This window comes from Theropithecus gelada, chromosome 2, assembly GCF_003255815.1.
Source record: "Theropithecus gelada isolate Dixy chromosome 2, Tgel_1.0, whole genome shotgun sequence".
Taxonomy (NCBI): Eukaryota; Metazoa; Chordata; class Mammalia; order Primates; family Cercopithecidae; genus Theropithecus; species Theropithecus gelada.
In genome coordinates, this window is record NC_037669.1 from 85,969,170 (window position 1) to 85,989,961 (window position 20,792).

General features: G+C 45.8%; 1 protein-coding gene across 2 annotated transcripts in view; it reads right to left on the reverse strand.

Annotated features, from left to right (window-relative positions):
- Window positions 1-20,475, reverse strand: part of CACNA2D3 (calcium voltage-gated channel auxiliary subunit alpha2delta 3) — a 930,450-nt gene extending 909,975 nt beyond the window's left edge. For both annotated transcript variants that reach the window (XM_025377234.1, XM_025377233.1), the window contains exons 1-2: window positions 20,224-20,475; window positions 19,470-19,551 (exon numbers count right to left, since the gene is read on the reverse strand). In XM_025377234.1, coding sequence (XP_025233019.1) covers window positions 19,470-19,551; window positions 20,224-20,345 — 204 coding nt within the window. In that variant the 5' untranslated portion in view covers window positions 20,346-20,475. The remainder of the gene's footprint in view (window positions 1-19,469; window positions 19,552-20,223) is intronic.
- Between the last annotated feature and the right edge of the window lie 317 nt (window positions 20,476-20,792).

The window sequence follows — 20,792 nt, forward strand, 5'->3', positions numbered from 1 at the left end:
AAACCTAGTCACAACCTGCTTTTCACTGTACTTGGAGGACCAGTGTTAGCTAGTTACTCCTTATCACTCACGGTTGTTGTACTTGTGCACACTCAGGGAGAGGGATGGCTTATATCTGTTCCTAACCAGCACAATCATTTTCACAGATACAACTCCACAAATGCAGGCCATGAGAGAAAGGAAGTATAGTATAGTGGTTACAGACACAGACACTGGGGTCAAAATGCCCAGTGTGGAATCGTGGCTCTATCGCTTCCTAGCCAAGTAGCTTTGGGAAAGCTAATTAACATACTCCATGCCTCAGCTTCTTCATCAGTTAAATATGGATGGTAATAGAGTAGCGTGCTCACAGGGTTGTGAGGATTTAGTGAGGTAATATGTCTTAGGTATTCTGAATGCCATCTGGGCTTACTTTAAATGTTCAACAAGTAGTAGTGTATCATCATCATTATCATCATCATCATCATCATCATTACCATCATCAGGTTTTGCCCTAAGGAGCCATAAGGAAAACAAAGATGAGAAAAGGGCCTTGAAACACTTGTGGAGCTGAGGAAAGGGCCCAAGGATAGTACAACAGTAACTAGAAATCAAGGTCATCTACAATCAATAAAGTGAGGTACAAAGAGGAAGAGGTTGGAAAAGGCTTCCTGAAGGTAGTAGCAACTGAGAGCCCAGCACTGAGCCCATGGCATAGCAGGAACTGAAAAGTTCTTTGCTGAAATAAAGAATCAGGCTAGCAAGACTGAGAATTTAACAAGCTGCTATAGGGGCAAGGGAGGGAGTCTGGGGCAGTAGAAACAAGAGAACGAAGGGCCAAGAAGAAAGTACAGGATAAGTCCCTGAACTCACACAAGGAGGAGCAGTGAGAGTGAGGCTGGGCCAGGACAGGAAAGGGTCACAGGACCACAAAGGGTCCAGGGACCCCTCTTCCACCTTTCTGTCACAGTAATTCCTCATCCCTCTGGTCTCAGTAGAGGATCATGCTCTTGGCAAGCCTCCTCTGAACCCAGACCAGAGCAGGTCTTCAGGTCATGAGCTATCAGCATTCCTTCATGGAACTGCAAGGAGACTTGCATGCATTAGTCTAATTCTTTGAGATATGTCTGATTCCCACATGAGATTGTAATCTCCACGAGGGTGCCATCTTATTTTGCTTGTCCTTGTAATCCAAGAGCTGGCATGATACCTGGACAGAGTAGCAAGATGCAAAAATGTCTGCTGAATAAACCAATGAATGAATGGATCAAATTATCAAATGCAGGTTGTTTTCTCGTGCTTCTGCCGGGGACCAAGGCAGTAACATTCTCTCTGGAGATGCTCTCCAGTTCCTCCCTACAAATGAAGTGGAGAAATGGAAAAAGAATGTGTTATTGATGTATTTTGACATCCTGGATTAAAAGCTGCTACACAAGAAGCAAAGTATTAATAGCCATCATCTCTCAAATTTATACTGCACTATTCAAGGACTGAGTTCAAGGACTTTTTTAAAAAGAACACAAAGTGCTCTTCTTCACACTTCAGCCCCTCTGCCTCTCCTTCTCTTCCTCTCTTAACCCAGCATTCTTGCCCACAAAACAAGACCTGAGAAAGCAGATGAGCAGCAAAGTTTCATAGCCTTCGGAAAACGAAGGTTTTGGACAGGTTGGCTGGGAGGCTAAAGTCACTATTGCAATAAACAAAGCAAAGATGATACACACACAGGGAGCTCAATGGAAAACACTTTCCCTTACTAAGTCCCAGAGAAAGCACTCTGAATGGAGCCTTGGGTATGGGCTGTTTCGACATCCTAGAGGGACTCTGTGGTTAATTCAGCACATAAGAGCTTTTAGGGAACATTTTCCCCCAAAGAGAGAAGGGTTACCAGTATGCCATTTCACCCAAGAATGAGAACTGATCATCTCAACAACCATGAGTCTACATCTAATATGACACATCTTCTCAGGCATGCACGTGCGTGCGCGTGTGCGCGCACACACACACACACACACAGGTTTCACCTGCAGATCACAGACAGTGTTTCTCTTGGAAATTTAGATAGCACCACAGAGAGGCGCCAATGAGCCCCCACTAGCTGAGGACCAGGCAGACCTTTGTTTTGTCTCTTTTGATCTCAGTGACCTCTCTTGAGCCTCAGTTTTCTCAGCTGGTAAAGTGTTCATTCATTCTTCACACTCACTCATTCATTTATTCCACAAATATTTTCTGACAGAGACTATTACAGGAGCCAAAACTCCGAAGGCAGTAGCAACTGAGAGCCCAGGACCAACCAAACAAAGGTCTTCCTCTAGGGAACCAACATTCTCTGGATGAGGCAGTACCACTGACATCAGAGGGTGGGTGTGCAACTCAGGGAGGTGACGTGACTTGCCTAAGGCCACACAGCTAATAAGTGGTGGCACTGATTTGTGAATCCAGGGCTGTCTGAACATGAAACCTGGACTCTCAACTGCACTTGCATTTGCCTCTTCCATTGCTAGCAGTCACTTTAATTGGTACCAAGTGTTAGCACTGGGCAATGCAATGTGAAAGGCCCAGATAGAGGAAATTTGGGAGTGGCATGCTGGGCAGCAATGGAGAGCAAATGTGAGAGAAAGTGGGGTGAGTGGAAAAGGGCAGTCTGTGAAGCCCAGGGAGAGCAGTGGTCTTCAGAACACCTGGTATTTTGCTGAGCACTGGAGAACCTACAGTGTTTTTGCATCTCTGATATAGTGGCTGCCTCCTCCTTAGAGCACCCACCGCATCTGGTATTTGTTTTTGTACCTGCGGGACAAATACTTGTTTTCACATCTCCTTCTCTGACCAGGGGTCACTTTTTGAGGCCAGGAATGATGGCATGCCAGGACCCGGCCCAAGGAGATGTCTCACCTTTGATGCCAAGAATTAAAATAATAGTTGCTGCCATTCATTGAATTCCTACAGCAGCCAGACACCGAGATAAAGTCTATATTCATGATCCAATTTAATCCTCGTGACAATCCAATGAAATAGGAATCATTTAAGGAAGAGGAAAATGGGAAGTAGAGAAGCTAAGAAATTGCTTTAAAGCCACTGGTGGAGCCAGGATTCCAACCCACGACCAGCTTCAGTTTCACGAACCTCACCCCTCAGCTCCATTGCTTATGTCTGGCCCAAGCAGCCAGTGTTCCTGAAATGTGCATTTCCCCTCTCCTAAGCCTCTCAGGTTACATCTCAGCCTTCCCTCCCCAGAAAGAACTCAGTTCTCCTCCCTGCCTCCAGTCTGGGCTGTGAACACACCACACTTGTTGAATGAATGCTGGCTTTTTTTTTAATTTGGCAGTTTAAAGCAATTAACGTCATTTAGTCAGGCATGTTATTAAGTCAACATTCAAGGGAGGGTGGATCAGGGGAAATGAATATACCAGGTTACATAAATACCAATTTACTCACTGTCTAAAATACCGTAGAACTTCATCATATGTCAAACATTTTAGTCCCTTTTATTTTTGCCTTTTACATTCAAGGATGACTCCATACCCATACACAACTCTAAGAATGAGGCTATGGTACAAGGGTTCCTGGGAGATAATGTCAGCAAAAATGCAGAGAAGAATTTGCCAAAATGCTATGTCATGTCTCCCTGCTCTGACATGAATGTGACTTTAGTCTTCTCTTGGCCATTCAGCTAAGTCTGCCTTGTCTGCACAGCGTGGGCAGGTGTGAGTCTGCTGTGCCTGCTGGACAGCACCCCAAGGTGGGGACAGCAGCCCGTGCATGCCTCCCTCTACTCACAGAGACACCTGATGCAGACAGCTGCAGGGCAACAGGTGTGGGTGGGATGGGGGCACACTGGGACAAAGTGAAAAGAAGAAAGCCAGAACCAAGTGCCACCCATCTCATGGTGGAACACACTGGGAAATGAGGTTGGATCTGCTGTCCTCTGGAACTGTGCTGACCTTTGAGCTCTACTGCAGGCAAGCCCAGGGAGAGGCAACGAGCTGCCCCAGATCCCCCAGCTCAGCAGAGTCAGGCCAGAGCTAGAACCTGGACGGCCAGACGCCAGGCCAGACTCCTGCCCTCTCCAGCCCAGTGACTCTCTGATCCAGCCACATCCCGCCCAAACAACAAAAAGAAAAGGGATCAAATACAGAAAACCAGATCCAGATGGTAAGAGGAGAAATCCTCAGGAGGAGGTGGAAGAAGACAAAATTAATCTTCAGAAAACAAAAAACAAACACATGCAAATATAATAGTCACCTTTTCACCTGGGATGGTGATCCTTCACCTGGCTCTCCCATCACTAACTTCATGATCTTGGGCTCAATTTCCCCAAATGCAGAATGAAGATGGAATATGACTCATGGGCTAGTTATGAGGATTAACTTAAAGGATGTCCTCATACACTCACTCAGTCACCAAACCCTGGTGATATCTCCTTGGGCCAGGTCCTGGCATCCCAAGAAGTACAAGCCATCATTTCTGGCCTCAAAACGATGACCCCTGGTCAGAGAAGGAGATGTGAAAACAAATATTTGTCCAGCAAGTACAGTGACAAACACCAGATGCAGTGGGTGCTTTAGGGAGGAGGCAGCCACTATAACAGAGATGCAAAAACACTGCAGGTTCTCTAGGTGCTAGAGACAAAATACCAGATGCTCTGAGGACCACCGCTCACCCCAGGCTTCACAGACTGCCCTCTTCCACTCTCCCCGCTTTGTCTCACAATTCCTCCCCATTGCTCCCCAGCACGCCATCTCCAAATTTCCTCTTTCTGGCCTTCCACATTGCACAGCCCAGTGCTAACACTTGGAACCAATTAAAGTGGCTGCTGGCAAAGGAAGAGGCAAATGCAAATGCAGTTGAGAGTCCAGGTTTCATGTTCAGACAGCCCTGGATTCACAAATCAATGCCACCACTTACTAGTTGTGTTGCCTTGGGCAAGTCACGTCACCTCCGTGAACTCGTGTCTTCCTCTGGAAAATGATGCCATCAGAGCACCTGTCCCATGGGATTGTTGCAGAGGTGAAATGAAATTTATACAGACAGCATAGCACTGTGACTGGCTGATAAGCATTAGCTATCACCACTGATCATTATTACTGGGGACAACATAGCTCGGGTCTCAAAGATCAATGCTGCACCTCCCACAATCACTGAACTGACTTATAATTTACCCTGGTAACATTTAGAGCATGGGTTTTTCTAACACATTTATTATGTTGTGAAATCAATTTATAGGTCAGAGTCAGCCTTCTAAAATAAACAGAATAGAAAACAGAGTAGAGTAGAATAGTGTAGAATAGAGTACAACAGAGTCCAGTCTAGTCGACTTGCATTGAATAGAATATAATAGAAAAGTACAAAATACCAGTCTGCACTGCAAAGAATAAGGCTAAGTGATGTTTCATGAAACATGTTTCACATGTGAGGTTGTAACGGGTTGCAATGTAACATGTATTCTTTACCGCGGGCCACAGTTTAAGAAGTTTGAAAGGCACTGACTTAGAAAAAAAACACAGTTTTGTGCCCAAAAGGCCCCGGAGGGAGCAATTCTTGCACCAGGGAGATTAGGAGCAGTCTTTTATAGGAAGCAGATGGCGTCTTTCAAACTGATGTTCACTAAACAATTTTCTGTTAAAGGGCTAGTAACCACAGGTCCCGGTAACCTATTTGGTAAGAAGAAAAGCCATCGGTGACAGGTCAACAAATTTCTCTCCATCTCACAAATTGGAGAATGGCCACTCAACTGTGATCAGTGATTTCTAAATAAACTGCTTCAACAAGCAGACGTGTATCTGGGTACCTTTGGACTTAAAAGATAAAATGTATGGCTTGCTCCAAAGCCCTCACTACTATGGCAGGGAAAATCTCCATTCATGCCACCCACATTGAGGAAGGCTATACCCTGTGCCAGCCTATGCTTCAGACCTGGCTCAGGGGAAGAGCAGCTCCAGCCTCTGGCCCAGGATAACACAGCCTCCAAGCACACGGATTTGTACAAAATCACAGAGGGAAGATGTGCACAGGCCGGGAGGGAAGAGGTGCACAGGCCAGCAATCAAGATGTGCATAGGCCAGAATGGAAGGGAGGGAATGACTGAGTCTCTTTAGGGAAAGCCAGAAGCCTTCCCAGAGACAACATGTAGACAATGTCTCTCAAAGCGTGGTCCACGGACCACCAAATGAGAGTCACTTGAGATGTCTGTTCACGTGCAGGTTCTGGGGCTCCGGGCCAAGCTTACTGGGCCAGGGTCTCTTGGAGCAGGCTCCTGAAATACTGCATCTTAACAAGCTCCCCAGGTAACATTTCTACAGCCTGACGTCCTGTAGAATCGAGGCTTAGAAGCCAGACAAGGACAGCAGTGTTGGCAGTGTAACAGGACAACGGCACGGGCATGGGCACAGAGGCGTGACACAGCCGGATGTGTGCAGGGAACTCAAGCAGTGTGCTGTCACTGAAGCACTCAGGGTGAGGATGGGAAAGGTGGACGCAGCGGCAAAGGGATTTGGGTGCCCAACATAGCTCTGCACACCTCATTGAGTATTCAATGGATGTTTGTTGAAGCAGGAAGGAAAGAAGTGAGAGAAGGAAGAAAGAAAAGGATGTCCAACATTTAGACAAAAGCAAATGTATGCTTGGAAGTCTGTTAAGATTGCTACAGATTCCCCTAAAACCATGATATTCTACCCAAAAGAAAGCATTTGATGATCTGAACCTCAACTGAGGAAAAGAAGAAGGTTGGAGGCTTCAGGTTTCCAGAGAGGTTATTAGTGTTCAGTAAACGCTTGACTAATTGTTCTGTCTCCTTTCGGCTTCACTTATACAGATAATGTTAATAAGGGGAATGTGCCCTGATGACACACTGGGACAAAATATTTTGGCTGTTAAAAATAGATGCATTGGAGGAACATTTTCTCTAGGAGAAATTCAGGCTCAAATGCAATTGAATCTGAGGAGAGTTCACAAACACACCTTTTTGCATAAACTAGAACAGATTTCCAGTGGAGACCAGCTGGGTAGCTTTGAAAGGCATGGGACAGGGAGCAGACAAGCCATGGGGCTCAGGGCTGCCTCCCCCTGTCCTCCAAGAAGCCCACTGTGGGACGTGAAACCCTTCTTCCATCGGTGGCCTCAATACACTGGCCTGGACCCAAGCCTGGTAGTCAGGACTTCAGCGTTTGAGATCCGGCCCATTTCTGATTCACTGTGAGACCAGGGGCAGGCCACTGAGCCCCGACACACACTCACAGAGGAAGGGGCCGTTTCCCAAGACCTGCCCCTCTCCGAAGTCCTCTCATCCCCTTCTAAATGAGTAGGTCAGGCTCAGGAGGAAGGTGCAAGGTGGGCATCAGATCCTGCTCACTCAGGGCACAAAATGCTCTGCTTAGCAGAAGTCACAGCTCCACGAAGGAGTCACATCCCAGGGAGGCGCTGGAGGCAAGACTTTTCCGAAAGCCTCACAACACAATATTCTATTCGGTCCTGATATCTCAAGGTGGCAGAGGCTGAAGTGAAATGTCTTTTGGCAAAACTGATCCCCATTAAATCCATATAATTCCCACTTCCCAGCAGCTGTCTCCCCTCATCTCAAGGGGTGCATTGCTGCAGGTTCTTAGCACATTCAAGGGCTGGGCCTGGGGAAGAGAGCAGACCACTGTGCCTGTAGCAGGATGCAAATGCAAATGCAAATAAAAACAACCCAAACTCACTTGATGGCCACTCTTAAAGATTTCCTCCTGCGTGAAGGTGCCTGACAGGCCCCACGCAGGGTGCAGCAGTGAGATCACCCAAGCAACGTTCTGTGGATGATGCAGGTATGTTGCAGTGGGCAGATTATGCAGCTCCCAGTAACCTCCAAAGCACAGACTCAGAAATTCAGCCCCGGTGACGTAAACGACAAATAAACAAACAAATTAAAGAAGCACCTCCCTGAGAAGGTGAGATCACAGCAAACACCACGCACACATCCTGATGCTTGCAGGGCCTCAACCCCATGTGAAGGCGAAGGGAACAGAAATTAAAATTCACATTTCTCCCTAATATCAGTGGTAATGTGGTGCTCGAGCGCTTTATGGAATTAGCTGCAGCAGCTTCCTAATTGCCTTTGCCGAGTTGCCTCCCCCAGGTTGATGGTGGCGGCTGCGGCGGCCCCATCAGTCTCGCTTGGTGCTCCTCGTGCACCCGCCCAGCACTGCGGTGCTCCCGCAGCAGCTGCTCAGCTTGGTACTGCAGAGGCGCCTGGACCCCTCAGCCCAACTGGATGCTTCTGGGGGAGACTCTACCATGCCTCCAGCGTGGTGACCCAGATGGGCAGGGATGCTCCCAGGGGCAAGGAGGGGGTCGGCCAGCTAAAAGAACCGAGGACCAGCTTGTTCTGTTGTCTGGCAGTCCCTGCTGGCACTGCAAGGGTTGTGGGCAAGGGACCTGCCTGCAGGGCTTTGGGGCTGGATTGTTGTAGCTGGAAGGCAGCCCCCGCTTTTTGCAGCATCCATGCCTGATGCTGGGACTCATAAAACCCTGGCGTTGGAGAGTAAATAGGGAAAGGGCTGTGAAGGACCTGGTGATCTGCCTGTGCTCTACAGTGCTCTGATTTCCATCACTAGCGTGCAAGGACAGGGAAAAGGCTGGGCAGCTATTCCTCCCTTTGTTTATCCGTACCTTCGTGCTGGCCACATACAAACAACCCCTGAAGACTACCCCATAGATAGCTCTGTGCTAAGTGCCGCAGGGGGACCCTCTCCAGGTCAGAAAGAGCAAACATGCCCTGGGGGAATTTAAGGTCTAATTTATCAGCCTTCTCCTCACCCGTTCCCACTCACCACCAAAGGAGATAAGGGGTTCACAGGATATCACACAACCCAGAACCCCAGACCTGCCACAGGCACAGAAGGCCCTGCAAGACTCATTCCAAGCAAAATAAAATTGACCCTAGTGAGTCCAGGGCTGTGGCTTTCAAGCTAGCTGTCGATTGTACAGAAAAACAGAACTGTGGCTTCATCAAGAGAAAAAAAAAATAAGCACCAATAAACATTTAGGAAAGACAGACAAAGAACAGGAATAACAAAAACAGAGGAGCTAAAATTTACTGGGCACTTCCTGGGTGTACAGTTCTGTGCTAAGACCGTCACATGCCTCCGTACCTAATCCTCCCTGCCATGACCCCATTTTACAGGTAAGGAACTTGAGGACCTGAACACTAAGAATCCAGCCAGATCTCAAAGCCAGATCCATCTGGTCTCAGAGTTTCAGAGCCCACACTGGCTTTCCTATACCATCATCAGTTACCATAATGGGGAATACACAAAGGAAAACTTAACCAAATTCAATCAGATTCTCAGAAAGGCATCTTAGGAGTCAGAACACATGAGGGGAAGGCTGACCCTCAAGGGCAACTAAAAGATAAGCAGCATCAGATTATTATGACAAAAAGGGAGAAGTATAGAAAGCTAGAGGGCTCACCAGCCCTCCTCTTGCCCAGTTTTAAGGGTCCAGTTCTTGCCTCTTTTAAGTTCTGCATTATGAAAGCAAATGACAAGGACCAAGCAATAAGACTACGAATTCCAACAGGGACAATTTTAAGGGCAGGGGAGAAGTTTCCACCAAATGTTCTGATGAGCCAATACCACACTAAGGCCAATGCAAAGGATAAATGGTTGGTCCTAGAAATCCCCCAAATACCTTTCCTCTGACCCCACAACAACCCAGGCACCTGAACTGGGATTCACATGCTGCGGACTCAGTCTGCCTTTGCCTCGTGGAGCCATGTAGACTTGGGCAAAGTGACATCCCCTGTCTTACATGTTAAAGACGTTTCTGCATCTCTAAAACTGATGCAGATGATAACAGATCCAACCTCAGGGGTTGCTATGAGAAATTAAATGATATGTCATAAAGCACACATCATAAAACACAAATAAAACACCTGCATCATTGTTATTATTGTTATTATTATTACTGCCTAAAATCCCTTGTAGAGCTGAGTCACAGGCAGCTTTGATGGAGGTCTCAAAACAAGGCCTCCAGATGGCTTGGCATTAACAACCCGCAAAGTGGACAAACTACTGTCTTGAGCAACCAACACTTGCTGGTATGCAGAAGCAACTCCTCGAGAAGAGTAACAACAACAAGAGTCTACCTCTTCTATACACTTCCCATGAGTCACTTATTGCCAAGCATCCTGCATGCATCTAACTCACCCTAGAAGTTAGTACCATTGTGCCCATTTGAGAGATGTGAACACTGAGGCTCAGCAACTGACCTGTCAGGGTCATATGACCAGTTAGCAGCAGCATCTCGATTCAAACCCAGATTGTCGTCACTCAGATTCAGACCCTCAACTCTACACAGTTCTGCCTTCCCAAGACCAGCCACCTCCCTTAAAAGTAGATTTTTTAAAGTCAATCCTCTGCTTTCTTTCTAAGTCTATATATATATTTTCCTATCATTCATAAAGCATTTGTTTCAAGCAAAGAACTGAAAACCTCGCTGTTCAAGTAGAAAATCCAGCTATGGCTCTATAATTCTGAAATTCCCGTTCTGGGAAATGTGTACTGTTGGCTTTTTCAAAAGATTAGTGAGCTGTGAGCCCTCTCCTGAGAGGATTACATCTTACTCCAGGGCGACCAGGTGGCTCCTGATGTTCTGAAATACTCGAACTTGGCCACACACTCTGGGATTTTTAATTAGTTACCAGTATTTACTAACAAAGGGAAATAACCCATGTATATAAAACACACATACACACGCACACAAACACCCTTTATTGCTTGCCAGATAATGATTTGTCTGAAGTGTGTTGTCTGAGCTGGTGTGTGAATTCTGTATTATAAAAGCAGATGACAATAGCATTCCAACAGGGGCCCAGGCCAAAGTCAAGAGGAAAGAATATCCAAACTTGGCATTACCATTCCAGAAGTCAAATGACTATTATTATGTCAGTGGGGCAAAAGCCTATGCCCATTGAGCTGTTTGTACATGACACGGTCATGTTGCACTAATAGACATTTCACTAATAATGAAAACCAGTAGGAGGCTGAGAGTAAAGCTGGATGTTATGACTCGCGCCTGAAGATTACCTGCATCCAGCGAATTTACTGTCTCCCACATCTATCATTCTTTTTACAATATTGTTCCACCTCTGCCTCAAACAATACAATGGAAAAGGCGTTATGGATGGCACATGTACAAAGAGTCAAACGCCTGCCCTATATTTCCAACTTTCACCTTGCTTCACAAATTATAGCACAATGTTACAGCAACAGCAAATTTTAATCTTACAGCTGCCCACTTCTGCTGTGCAAGGGACAAGATTAGGAGGATTTGGGAAAGAAAGCAAAAAAAAAAATCCACCTCCCTGGGGACATAATAAATGCATTTGTCATTGTGCCCCTGCCACATTAAATGTGCATAACATACACTGCCTTAATTTTATGAACTAATTAGGGGATCAAAGTGACAAAAATTCCAAGTCTCTCTTGTTCATTAATAACGAAGTGGGACAGTATGAATGAGAGGATAACCTGAGAACCAAGGCTTCCCATGTGTCATACATCGTCCTAAATAACTGAAATGCTGCCCAAGGGGGCATCGGGATTAGAGGTCATCTGCAGCTGGCTTCTGAACACGGTCCCACAGCAGGGGAAATGGCTGGGTATACTGGGATCTCCCTTGGCATAAGGACCTCACTCTGGGCTGTGGGGCAGACGTGGCAACCCCAATTCCTTGGGTGATGGGCTTTCTCTGGACATCTCCCCCCATGCTCAGGGAGAAGGGAGCTGATCTCGAGGGGAAGGGTGCATATCTTGACAGAGGCCACCGCCACTGCAGCCCTCCTCCTGCTCTGAAGTACTCTCATCAGGGGTCAGCTGGGGATCACCTGCCTACATGCCAATGCCTGGCACCCATTCACGCACTTGCTCATTCACCAAGTCCACAGGTATGTATGCAGCCAGGCCCCACAGAAGCTCAATGAAGATTATCTGAAGAGCTTGTATTTGTATATTGCAACTAGGAACGACAACAACAACTCACTGGCAGGAGGCAATGTGCCAGGCACGGTGCTAAGTGCTTTGCATATTTTATTTCATTTAACCTTCATCACAGCCTATACGATAGAAGGTACTGGTCTGGTCTCCTTTCTCATTTAAGGGTATAGGTTCAGAAATGTTAAACTACAAGGCAATGCAGAAGAGGAAATGTCAGATCTGGGACTCAAATCCAAGCCCATCTGACTCCAAGGCTATGCCGTCTCAGCTGTTAACCCACGCTTTAATTGTTTCTGAATTAATATCCCAGATGTTTCTCATTTAATCCTTCCAAACACCTGTGAGATCGAAAACACAGGTATTATGCACATTCTTTTCAAATAGGAACTGAGGTCAAAAAGGATCACACGAAGACAAGAAAGTACAGCACTGTGGCCAGATGTGTAGACCCTGGAAGCCCAGCTCAGTCACCTTGGAGAGGCTGCTTCAGTTCTGCAAGCCTCGGCTTCTCAATCTGTAAAACAGGGTGAATGGTAGTCCCTGCCTCATTAGGTTACTGGGAGAATTTAATGGGATGTCATATGTAAAGGGCTTATCACAGTACCCGGAACGCAGAAACTACAGCATGAGTGCTACCTGTTTTTACTATTAGATTAAGCAATTTGCCCAGGGCCACATTGGAAATGCACACAGAAAAGACAAAAAGAGAGATGCCACCGCTTAAGGCCAATGACCCTTCCTTTAACAACACAGCATCTCCAAAGATGTGAATCTTTGAAAATGCTCCAAGCTCTCGACCTGTTACTCATAAAATGAGAAAATGATTTCATTGGAGATGGAACAAAGGTGGGCAAAGGAAGCCTCCTAGAATGAATACAGCTGAGAGGGTGAGCTATCCAGCAGGAAAAAGAGAAAGCCAAAACAAGGACAGCCTGTCCCACAGGAGGCTTAGCCAGGACCTCGCACTTCGTCTGAGGCTCTGCTGCCACATCCTGGAATTCTTAAATAATTTTTTAACAAGGGATTCTGCATTTTGCACTGGGGACCACAAATTACGTAGCCAGTTCTGATCTCAGCAAGTCCTCAGATTCCAACTGCCTACAAAATCCCAGACGCTGAACAAATCCATGCCTGTTGGACTGAGTGACTCAGTTCTGTCCTACTGCCCTGGTTCATTCTCTCAAGTCAGCCTCTCTAACACCCAAGAGGACAAGAACAGTCTTCCCCATCAGCAAGCATTATCTGGCACGTTCTGTGATGAACAGCATCCATTTTTATTCACACGGGCACGCGCACATACACACACTTAATAAGTATTATGGTAATGGCATGTGCAGGCCCCGAATATCGCCTGGCAGTTGTTTCACCTAAAATGGAAAACTCAAGGTCTGTTTTGTGAACCCACAGCATTTACAGCCTTGCCCACCTTGCCTGTCCAGATCATTTACATGCATAACAGCCCTTTTAACCTTGGGAGGGTACTGTTTTCCAATAACAGGTGCCAAGATAAACACTCTGAAGTGCACAAAGTGAAGGAACAGCCATCCATTTCTTGTGAAAAGATAATGCTTTCCTTTCCAATATGGCCTTGAAATGTGCACTAGTAGTTTGGTTTCTGAGTTGTTTATTTTCATAATGTTTATTTGGGGAAACTGGAAAGCTATACAACATATAAATTTAATACACCTTATAAATTTAATGCCTTAAGCAGCCTTGGAATGAGCACCCAATGAGTGTTGTTCAAAGCAAATGGAAGTTGAAGTGTTTACCATTTATTAGAAATGAACTGGACTCTTTTCAAATATGTATTTGTAAAAAACAATTCCCTTCTGAAAAGTAGACATGCTGGCTATGCACACAGAAATCCCCTAAAACACGTCAGTTATACAAATGCCTAATCTGCCAAGGGTGAGTTGTAAGCACAGGCCAAAGTGCTGGGCTGTCGAGGGGCCTTAGAGTCCAGCTTTACATTACAGAACAACCACCTCAGACAGAGTCTGTTGGTCACTAAATACTTAGTAAAATCACAAAAAAAAAAAAAAAACAAGCATCCTCCTCTTTCTCATATCATTTTCTTCCTTTAAAGGAGAAGCAAAATTTTGTTTAATGGACCAAAAAGGGCTGATAAGGATTCTGTCAGTTTTACCAGAAGCCTGACATTAGGAACTTTTCCGTTCATTGAATGATACACAAAAGCTTCACTGCAATCACTCGAGATGAAACCTAGGCCGTGATGTCTCTTGTATAAAAATTACATTTAAAGGGGAGAAAATATGCTAATTCATAGGTTGGCATTTTATAACATCTGTTTTATTTTTTTCTCAGTTTTGGTCACAGCAAACCTCTAAGTCAAATCACAGTGTCCCAGGGAACACACAATCTGCTAATACTCCCTGTGTAGAAGATGCTGTGGTCTCAACCCGAAGACTGTGCCAACAAGCACTGTGACTAAAAAAAGATGGAGGGACCCCTGAAAGAGCTCCTGCTCACATCTGACAGGGGAGATGTGCTGGGGTGAAGAAAAAACCCATTTGTTGGCATCATAGCATCTACGATGGTAAATCAGGATTCACGACAGGCCTGAAATAGACTCCTTTGTGAAAATGTACACTTCTTTAGGTAGGCCCAACGCACCAAACCACGGACTGATCAGTGTAAGTCGGAACACTAAACACCAAGTGGAGATCAATCCAAGGCTGATGAAGGCTAGAATCCCAAACCTGCACCTCCAAGAATATGTGCGTCAAACTTTAGGGCAATGAAACACCTGGAAGGGCCACAGGTGCCAGGGGTGATGGTTTCGCATTTCTTTTACTTTTGCTCATGCTGACATATGGCTATGTCTTCATCAAAAACTGGAAACAGTAACTGTCGGCTCAGGCCCAATGGATTTCAGAATTATCAGGTGGTTTGGTATTCATGTATTTGCCTAAAAATTACACTAGTGTTACAATTAATTAATTAAAATCAGCATGAGATCACCATGCTAATCAATCAAAATTATAACCACATGGGAATAAAAAGCTGATGTTTGCCTCTGACCAGAAAACCATGCCTGTATTTTCATTTTCCCTTAATTTTGAGTAGCATCTGTCAATCTCCTGAGTAACACAGGCCACAGCAGTTCCTAATGGGAGCAAAGGCAAAGTAGAAATGTATCTGGCAGAAAAGAACTTTTAAGGAGAAAAAAACAAGGAAAGAAAAAGAAAAAAAAATGAGCAAAAGAGGCTTAGACAGTTAGCAAGTGGCCATGAGTAACTCTACAAGTGCAATGAGATATATGCATAAGAGGCAGAAACTGAATGCTCACTGGTTTGCCCTGTTCTGCTACTGTCTGGGTGATTGTGTTAGTGAGACCAATAAACTGCCCTGAACGATTAAAAACTGTCATTTCAGAGATTTCAAGACTTTTAAAAATAACCTGCTAAGGAAAAGTCCAGTATTTGAAGTAATGCTATGAATTACAGCATCAGCAGCATAGGTTGAATGCGTTTATCATTCAGGACGGCAAGTAACTGTGTTTATTCAACAAAAAATGTTAGCAAAACAGCGCCTCCCCCACAAGAGCAAGCTGAAGAGTGCTGGGCTTCCCACGAGCAGCACTGCTACCTAATTCCTGATAAGTGAATACACCTATTCAATTATTTAAAAGTCCATCGATTTCCACATTGATGAAAAGTCATAATTATAAAAATGGCTTAAAGCACCAACCTTTTACTTTGCTGACTCTGTCCTGTGGAAAGAGATATCAACTTCATATATTAAAGCTGCCCTCTCAATAAATAGTTGATAATGCAAAAAACGAACTGCGCATTCCAAGACGTGCGTGTTTGGTAAGGGCTCCAAGAGGCATCCAAGGTAAATGTCAATTCTTTTCCAGCGTTACTGGCAGAGACACACATTACCTGTATTTCCATTGTGTATTTATCATCATGATTCTGGAAAATGTAACTGGAACCCTTCATCCCTGTGAACATTGGTTCCCTGAATGCAGGTCTAAATAGAATGAAAAACCCAGCTCCTATCCAATTATCCCTGAGGAGGATGAAATGAGAATCAGCCAGTTTAATGCCTTTGATTGTGATTATTAGAGGTGTGGAGACTGAGTTTAACAGCCTAGGTTCCCAGACCTACTAGAATGCTTCTCACTGAATCCCAAAATACAGCGGTAATGAAACTATGCCTCCCCAAAAGAACCAAACAAAGTCCATTCTTTGGGGAAAATGAAGTAAGATAGAGGCAGCTGAATACCGACTGGCATGGATATGTCAAATCGGAAACTTAATTAAAAGTTGAAGTGAATGGAAACCCCTGCAGTATCTGCCAGCTTAGCAAGGCAGCACGCAGGCACACAGCGGCACACCAGCACGGTCCTCCAGGGGCCTGCTATTCTCTCACACCATCTAAAACCCCTGAAGATGAACTCCAGCACCCATAGACAAGTCCCACAGTCTTCCACTCTGTACTGAAAACAAATTTCCTAAAAGGTGGCTTACTGCGTTCTATAAAATCAAAACTATCCTATTTCTAAGGACCTAACAGGTTGCTACTCCTGTGCTCAGTAAAGACAGAAGAAAAAAATATAGGGGATATCTGGCATTGAATACCTAATATATTATAATAGACTAAAGTGGCAAAAGCCATGGTATTAAATACAGAAACAACTGATAAAATACTCTTATTTCTGAAGCCATGACAAGGTACATTGCTAAATGTTTGTGTTTACATTGATGAAGTCAGTAACAATACTGCTACCTCAACTTAGATCACCTAATAAAAACATGTTACCAAAATGGCAGTTTTCCCAGTCTCTAAACACCTTAAAATAGATGCATGGCCAAGTATTATTTAACTTATATTCACAATAACTATTTTGTAAAGTGTATGCCTTAGTGCAAAAATGACTAAACTTCCATTCTAAAAACTAACATACATTGATTCACAACATGAAGTGTCAGTTAGTGAAACTACACAAAATACATAAAATTATATGGTGGTATACAGTACACCTTACTTAACTGAAAATCAAGTTTAAACATCCATGCCTTAAAAGAGCAATTACACTCTATTATACAACATAGTATTGCCATCTTTGAGTCCCCTTAATACAGTGTTAATGTATTTTCCAGCCAAATTTTCTAACTCATTTTGAAAGCATCTTAATTGTTAAGGACACAGTGATATGATGGCAGCGTGCACCGAGTTCTGACTTTGAGGAGTAATTCCTCATGCAAATGGCCAGAAACTTGAGAATTAGCAAAAGAGAAGCAATTATCCCCTTGTTTTTCCAAACGATGTTATGTCTCCTACACTCTGAGCACTCAGATCTATTCCCATTCATACTCTGAACTCTCTAAACCAATGTTCTTTGCTAATTTTAAAAATACAGAAACATTTGCGGGGGATAGTGGACCAAAACAGCCCAAAGATAGCTGAAAAATGCTCCCCGAGGTGTCTACCACGCTCCCCCATCACTTATGGAAAGTCCCTGCCAAGTAACCCAAAGCCGTGAGTATTTCAGGACCCCCAGAGCAGATTCCAAACCAAGGACTAGGGTAGACACCCACCCCGGAACGCAATGCCAAGCAACACCTCACCTTTCCCTCACATCAGATTACAAAATGCCAGGCAGCAGCAAGAAATGATAACAAAGCCATAAACAGCTGGAAATAATTACACAATTGTCAAGCTGCAAACATGACAAAAGCAAAGCAAGGCTAGTGAATTCAATATCAGAAAGGATGCTGATGAGAAGGTAAGAGAAGCATTTCAGCTTTTTCCAATTTGCTGTTATAGAGTACCAAATAATAGGGTTGATGGAGTTTTGTGCAGTGTGTGTGTGTGTGTGTGTGTGTGTGTGTGTGTGTGTAACTTCAAAGAGAAAGAAAAAAACATATTTTGTGTGTTCCTAGAAAATTTGAGATAAAAGATACGAAAGCACAAACCAAAAATATTAACAGGCTCTGAAGGGATTCTTTTAGAATTGCTACAACTACAACATGCAGATGAGAAATATTTCTTTAAAGTTATACAAAATGTTATCTTCTTTAAAAGCATAAGAAAAATATACAGGCAATGCTACAGTCCAGAATTCATCACATCAAACATCTGACAAGTGGGCAAAATGCCAAAACAGAAGACAGACTTGTCCAGATTAAAAGGGTGCTAGGGAAAGAGGCAATTCCTATGCAATTCCTGTAAGTGCTGAGATGGGCCACAGGTATGTAAATTCTCATCTTCCAGAAGGGCATTTCATAGCCTCAATTGTTTACCAGCTGCCTATAATTCAAGAACACCTTCCCAAACAACAGAGTTGAGCAAACAATCTTTCAATGAATAAGGTTTCAATGAATAAGGCTATTGGTGATTTTTAAACCAGAAAAACTTTTGTCATTCCATGGTGGGCCAACGCTTTATTACGATATTTGGATTTCATGTGGCAAACTGTTTCATACGCTGTCCCCAAAAATGCTACTCTCTGAAGGGGAATGCCATAAATAAAATACGTACTTGGTTACCAGGCAGCATGCATAACACATATGGTACATTGGCCCAAAAATCATATTTTAAAATGTTTAAAAGTTAACAATTTAAGCTATTTGTACCCATTTTCAGAGAATTATTCCCTAAAGGCCAATTTTATTTTCTATCATCAAGAGAATATTTTGATTAATCCTGTTGATCTGCAAACTTAAAATTCTTTGAACTCCTCTAATCTCTCCTCCCCGGCCCTTTTTTTTTTTTTTTTTTTTTTATTTATTTTCTGAAGGGGAGAACGAAGGACCATATATCTCACAATGTAATTTTAAGCTTATGCTTAAAATGCTGCCTGTTTGAATTAAAATTGATGCAGCTTCTGATAAGAACCTAATAATCAATTCTCCATTCTCATTACTCTCCAGAATTACATGGATGCAGACCCATTTCTTAAGTTTGTGGACTACTCTCATAGGTTATTACCCGGCAGTGCAGCTGAGTGGAAAGATAACCACATTCATTCTCCTTATCTGTAATGATGTAATGCATCCCAGCCCTGGGTCTAGATGATTGGGGAATAATGGGATTGTACAACTGCAGGGATGACAAACAATAGTGCAGCGTTTTTCTCTGATACACTGAACCCCACGCCTCCAATGCAAGGTGAAAGGCATCACAAAATAGGCACTGAGTCTGCCCCTTGGATGAAGTTAGCATTTTTTGGCCCGAGGAGCATCTGCTCTGGCACTGAAACAGCAATACCGACACGGAGAGGAGAGCCATGCAAAAACACTCAGTTTCCGAGCCCCAGCCAGGACAGTGCGAGTGAGTATCCTGCTTTTCTTTGTGTTTAGAATCAAGTGTCATCTAAAAATAACCGGTTGGCAGGAAGAAATCACTGTACAGTACAATGCCAAGAAACCCGGGGATCAGAGACTCCTCTGATAACTGATGCTGCTCGGGGCTCACGTTTGTTTGGAAAACTAAATCTGCCTCCATTTTCTGTGCCGGAAAAATCATCGCTTCCTGCCACCACAGAAACCTTACCTTTTGCAGAAGCTGGGAACCGGAGTACTTAGCAGCAATGGATTTTATCTCCCCACCAAAAGCCGAGGCCCAGAGCTTCACCCTACAGGGAGAAGGGGCACAGGAAGAAATGTAACACCCGTGTCACAGTCAACACGCACGCACACGCACACGCACACATGGGGCTATGGCTGAAGGAGCAGGGCGATGTAACATTTTTTAAAAGAAGAAAAGATAAAAAAGCGCCTTGGTAGAAACTGCCAGCACCAAACTGCAAAGCGCAGCGCGGGAGGGGGCCCAAGGGGGGTCGCGGAGTTAAGAATGCACAAAGTCTCCCAGGCTCTCTAAAAAGACCACTGAGTTTCATTTGAATCATTGCCCGAGGACTCGACCCCCTAAACTGGGCATCACCTGGCAAATAGCAGTCAGAAGAAATCCACCCATCCCCCCTCCCATAAAAGAAGTGGGGCGGCAGGAGAGCAAAGGGGGGAAATTCAGCGGCCCATGGAAGTTGGATTCGGTAACCAGGCTCCAAAGTTGGTGCCGTCACTTGAGGTGAGCATCTCCAGATCTCACTCGCCAACCTGCGGGCAGGGGCCAGAGCATCCCACCCGGCCTCGCCGCCCGACGCGGGTCCCGAAAGGCAGGTGCGAGCGGCGAGGCCGACGCCCACGGCGGGTCCTGCCCAGCCGCACCTGCAGGCGCCCAAACTTGGGCACAGTGGGTCGCAGGCGGAAGGGTCCCCTCCCCGGGCGGCGCAGGAGCCGGCACTTACACGGAGAGCGGTATCTGCTGCTCCGAGCGCACCACGTCCCCCAGCGCGGCGTAGAGAAGCGCGGCGGCGAGAAGCGCCGAGGCCCCCCGGGACGCGCGGCGCGGCGAGCCCGGCCCGGCCATGCTGGGCTCCCTCCGACGCGCCCGCTGCGGCGGCGACGAGAGCGGCCGCGGGGAGCTGCGCGGAGCGGGCGGTGGGCGAGCGCGCGGGGCTGCCTGCTCCGCTCCGCTCCGCGCCGCGCCGCCCCGCCTGCCTCTCGCGCGCCCGGCTCACTTGGGGAGCAGAAAAAGGAGCGGGTGGGGGGGCGGGGAGGGCGGAGAGGAGGAGGGAGGGAGGAGAGGAGGGGAGGGAGGCGGGCGGGGGAGGAGGCAGCGAGACGCGCCTCTAGCAGCGGCGGCCGCCCGGCCCCGCCTCAGCGGCCCCGGGGAGTCCGGCGGGCCGCGGCGGGAGGGCGGCGGGGCGGGAGGCGCCGCGCGGGCGGGGACTTACAAACTCCGGTGTCCTTGGCCGCGGTGAGCGCGCCCTGCCCCGCCCGGGCCACTGCGGCCGCTGAGTTCTTTACAACTCCG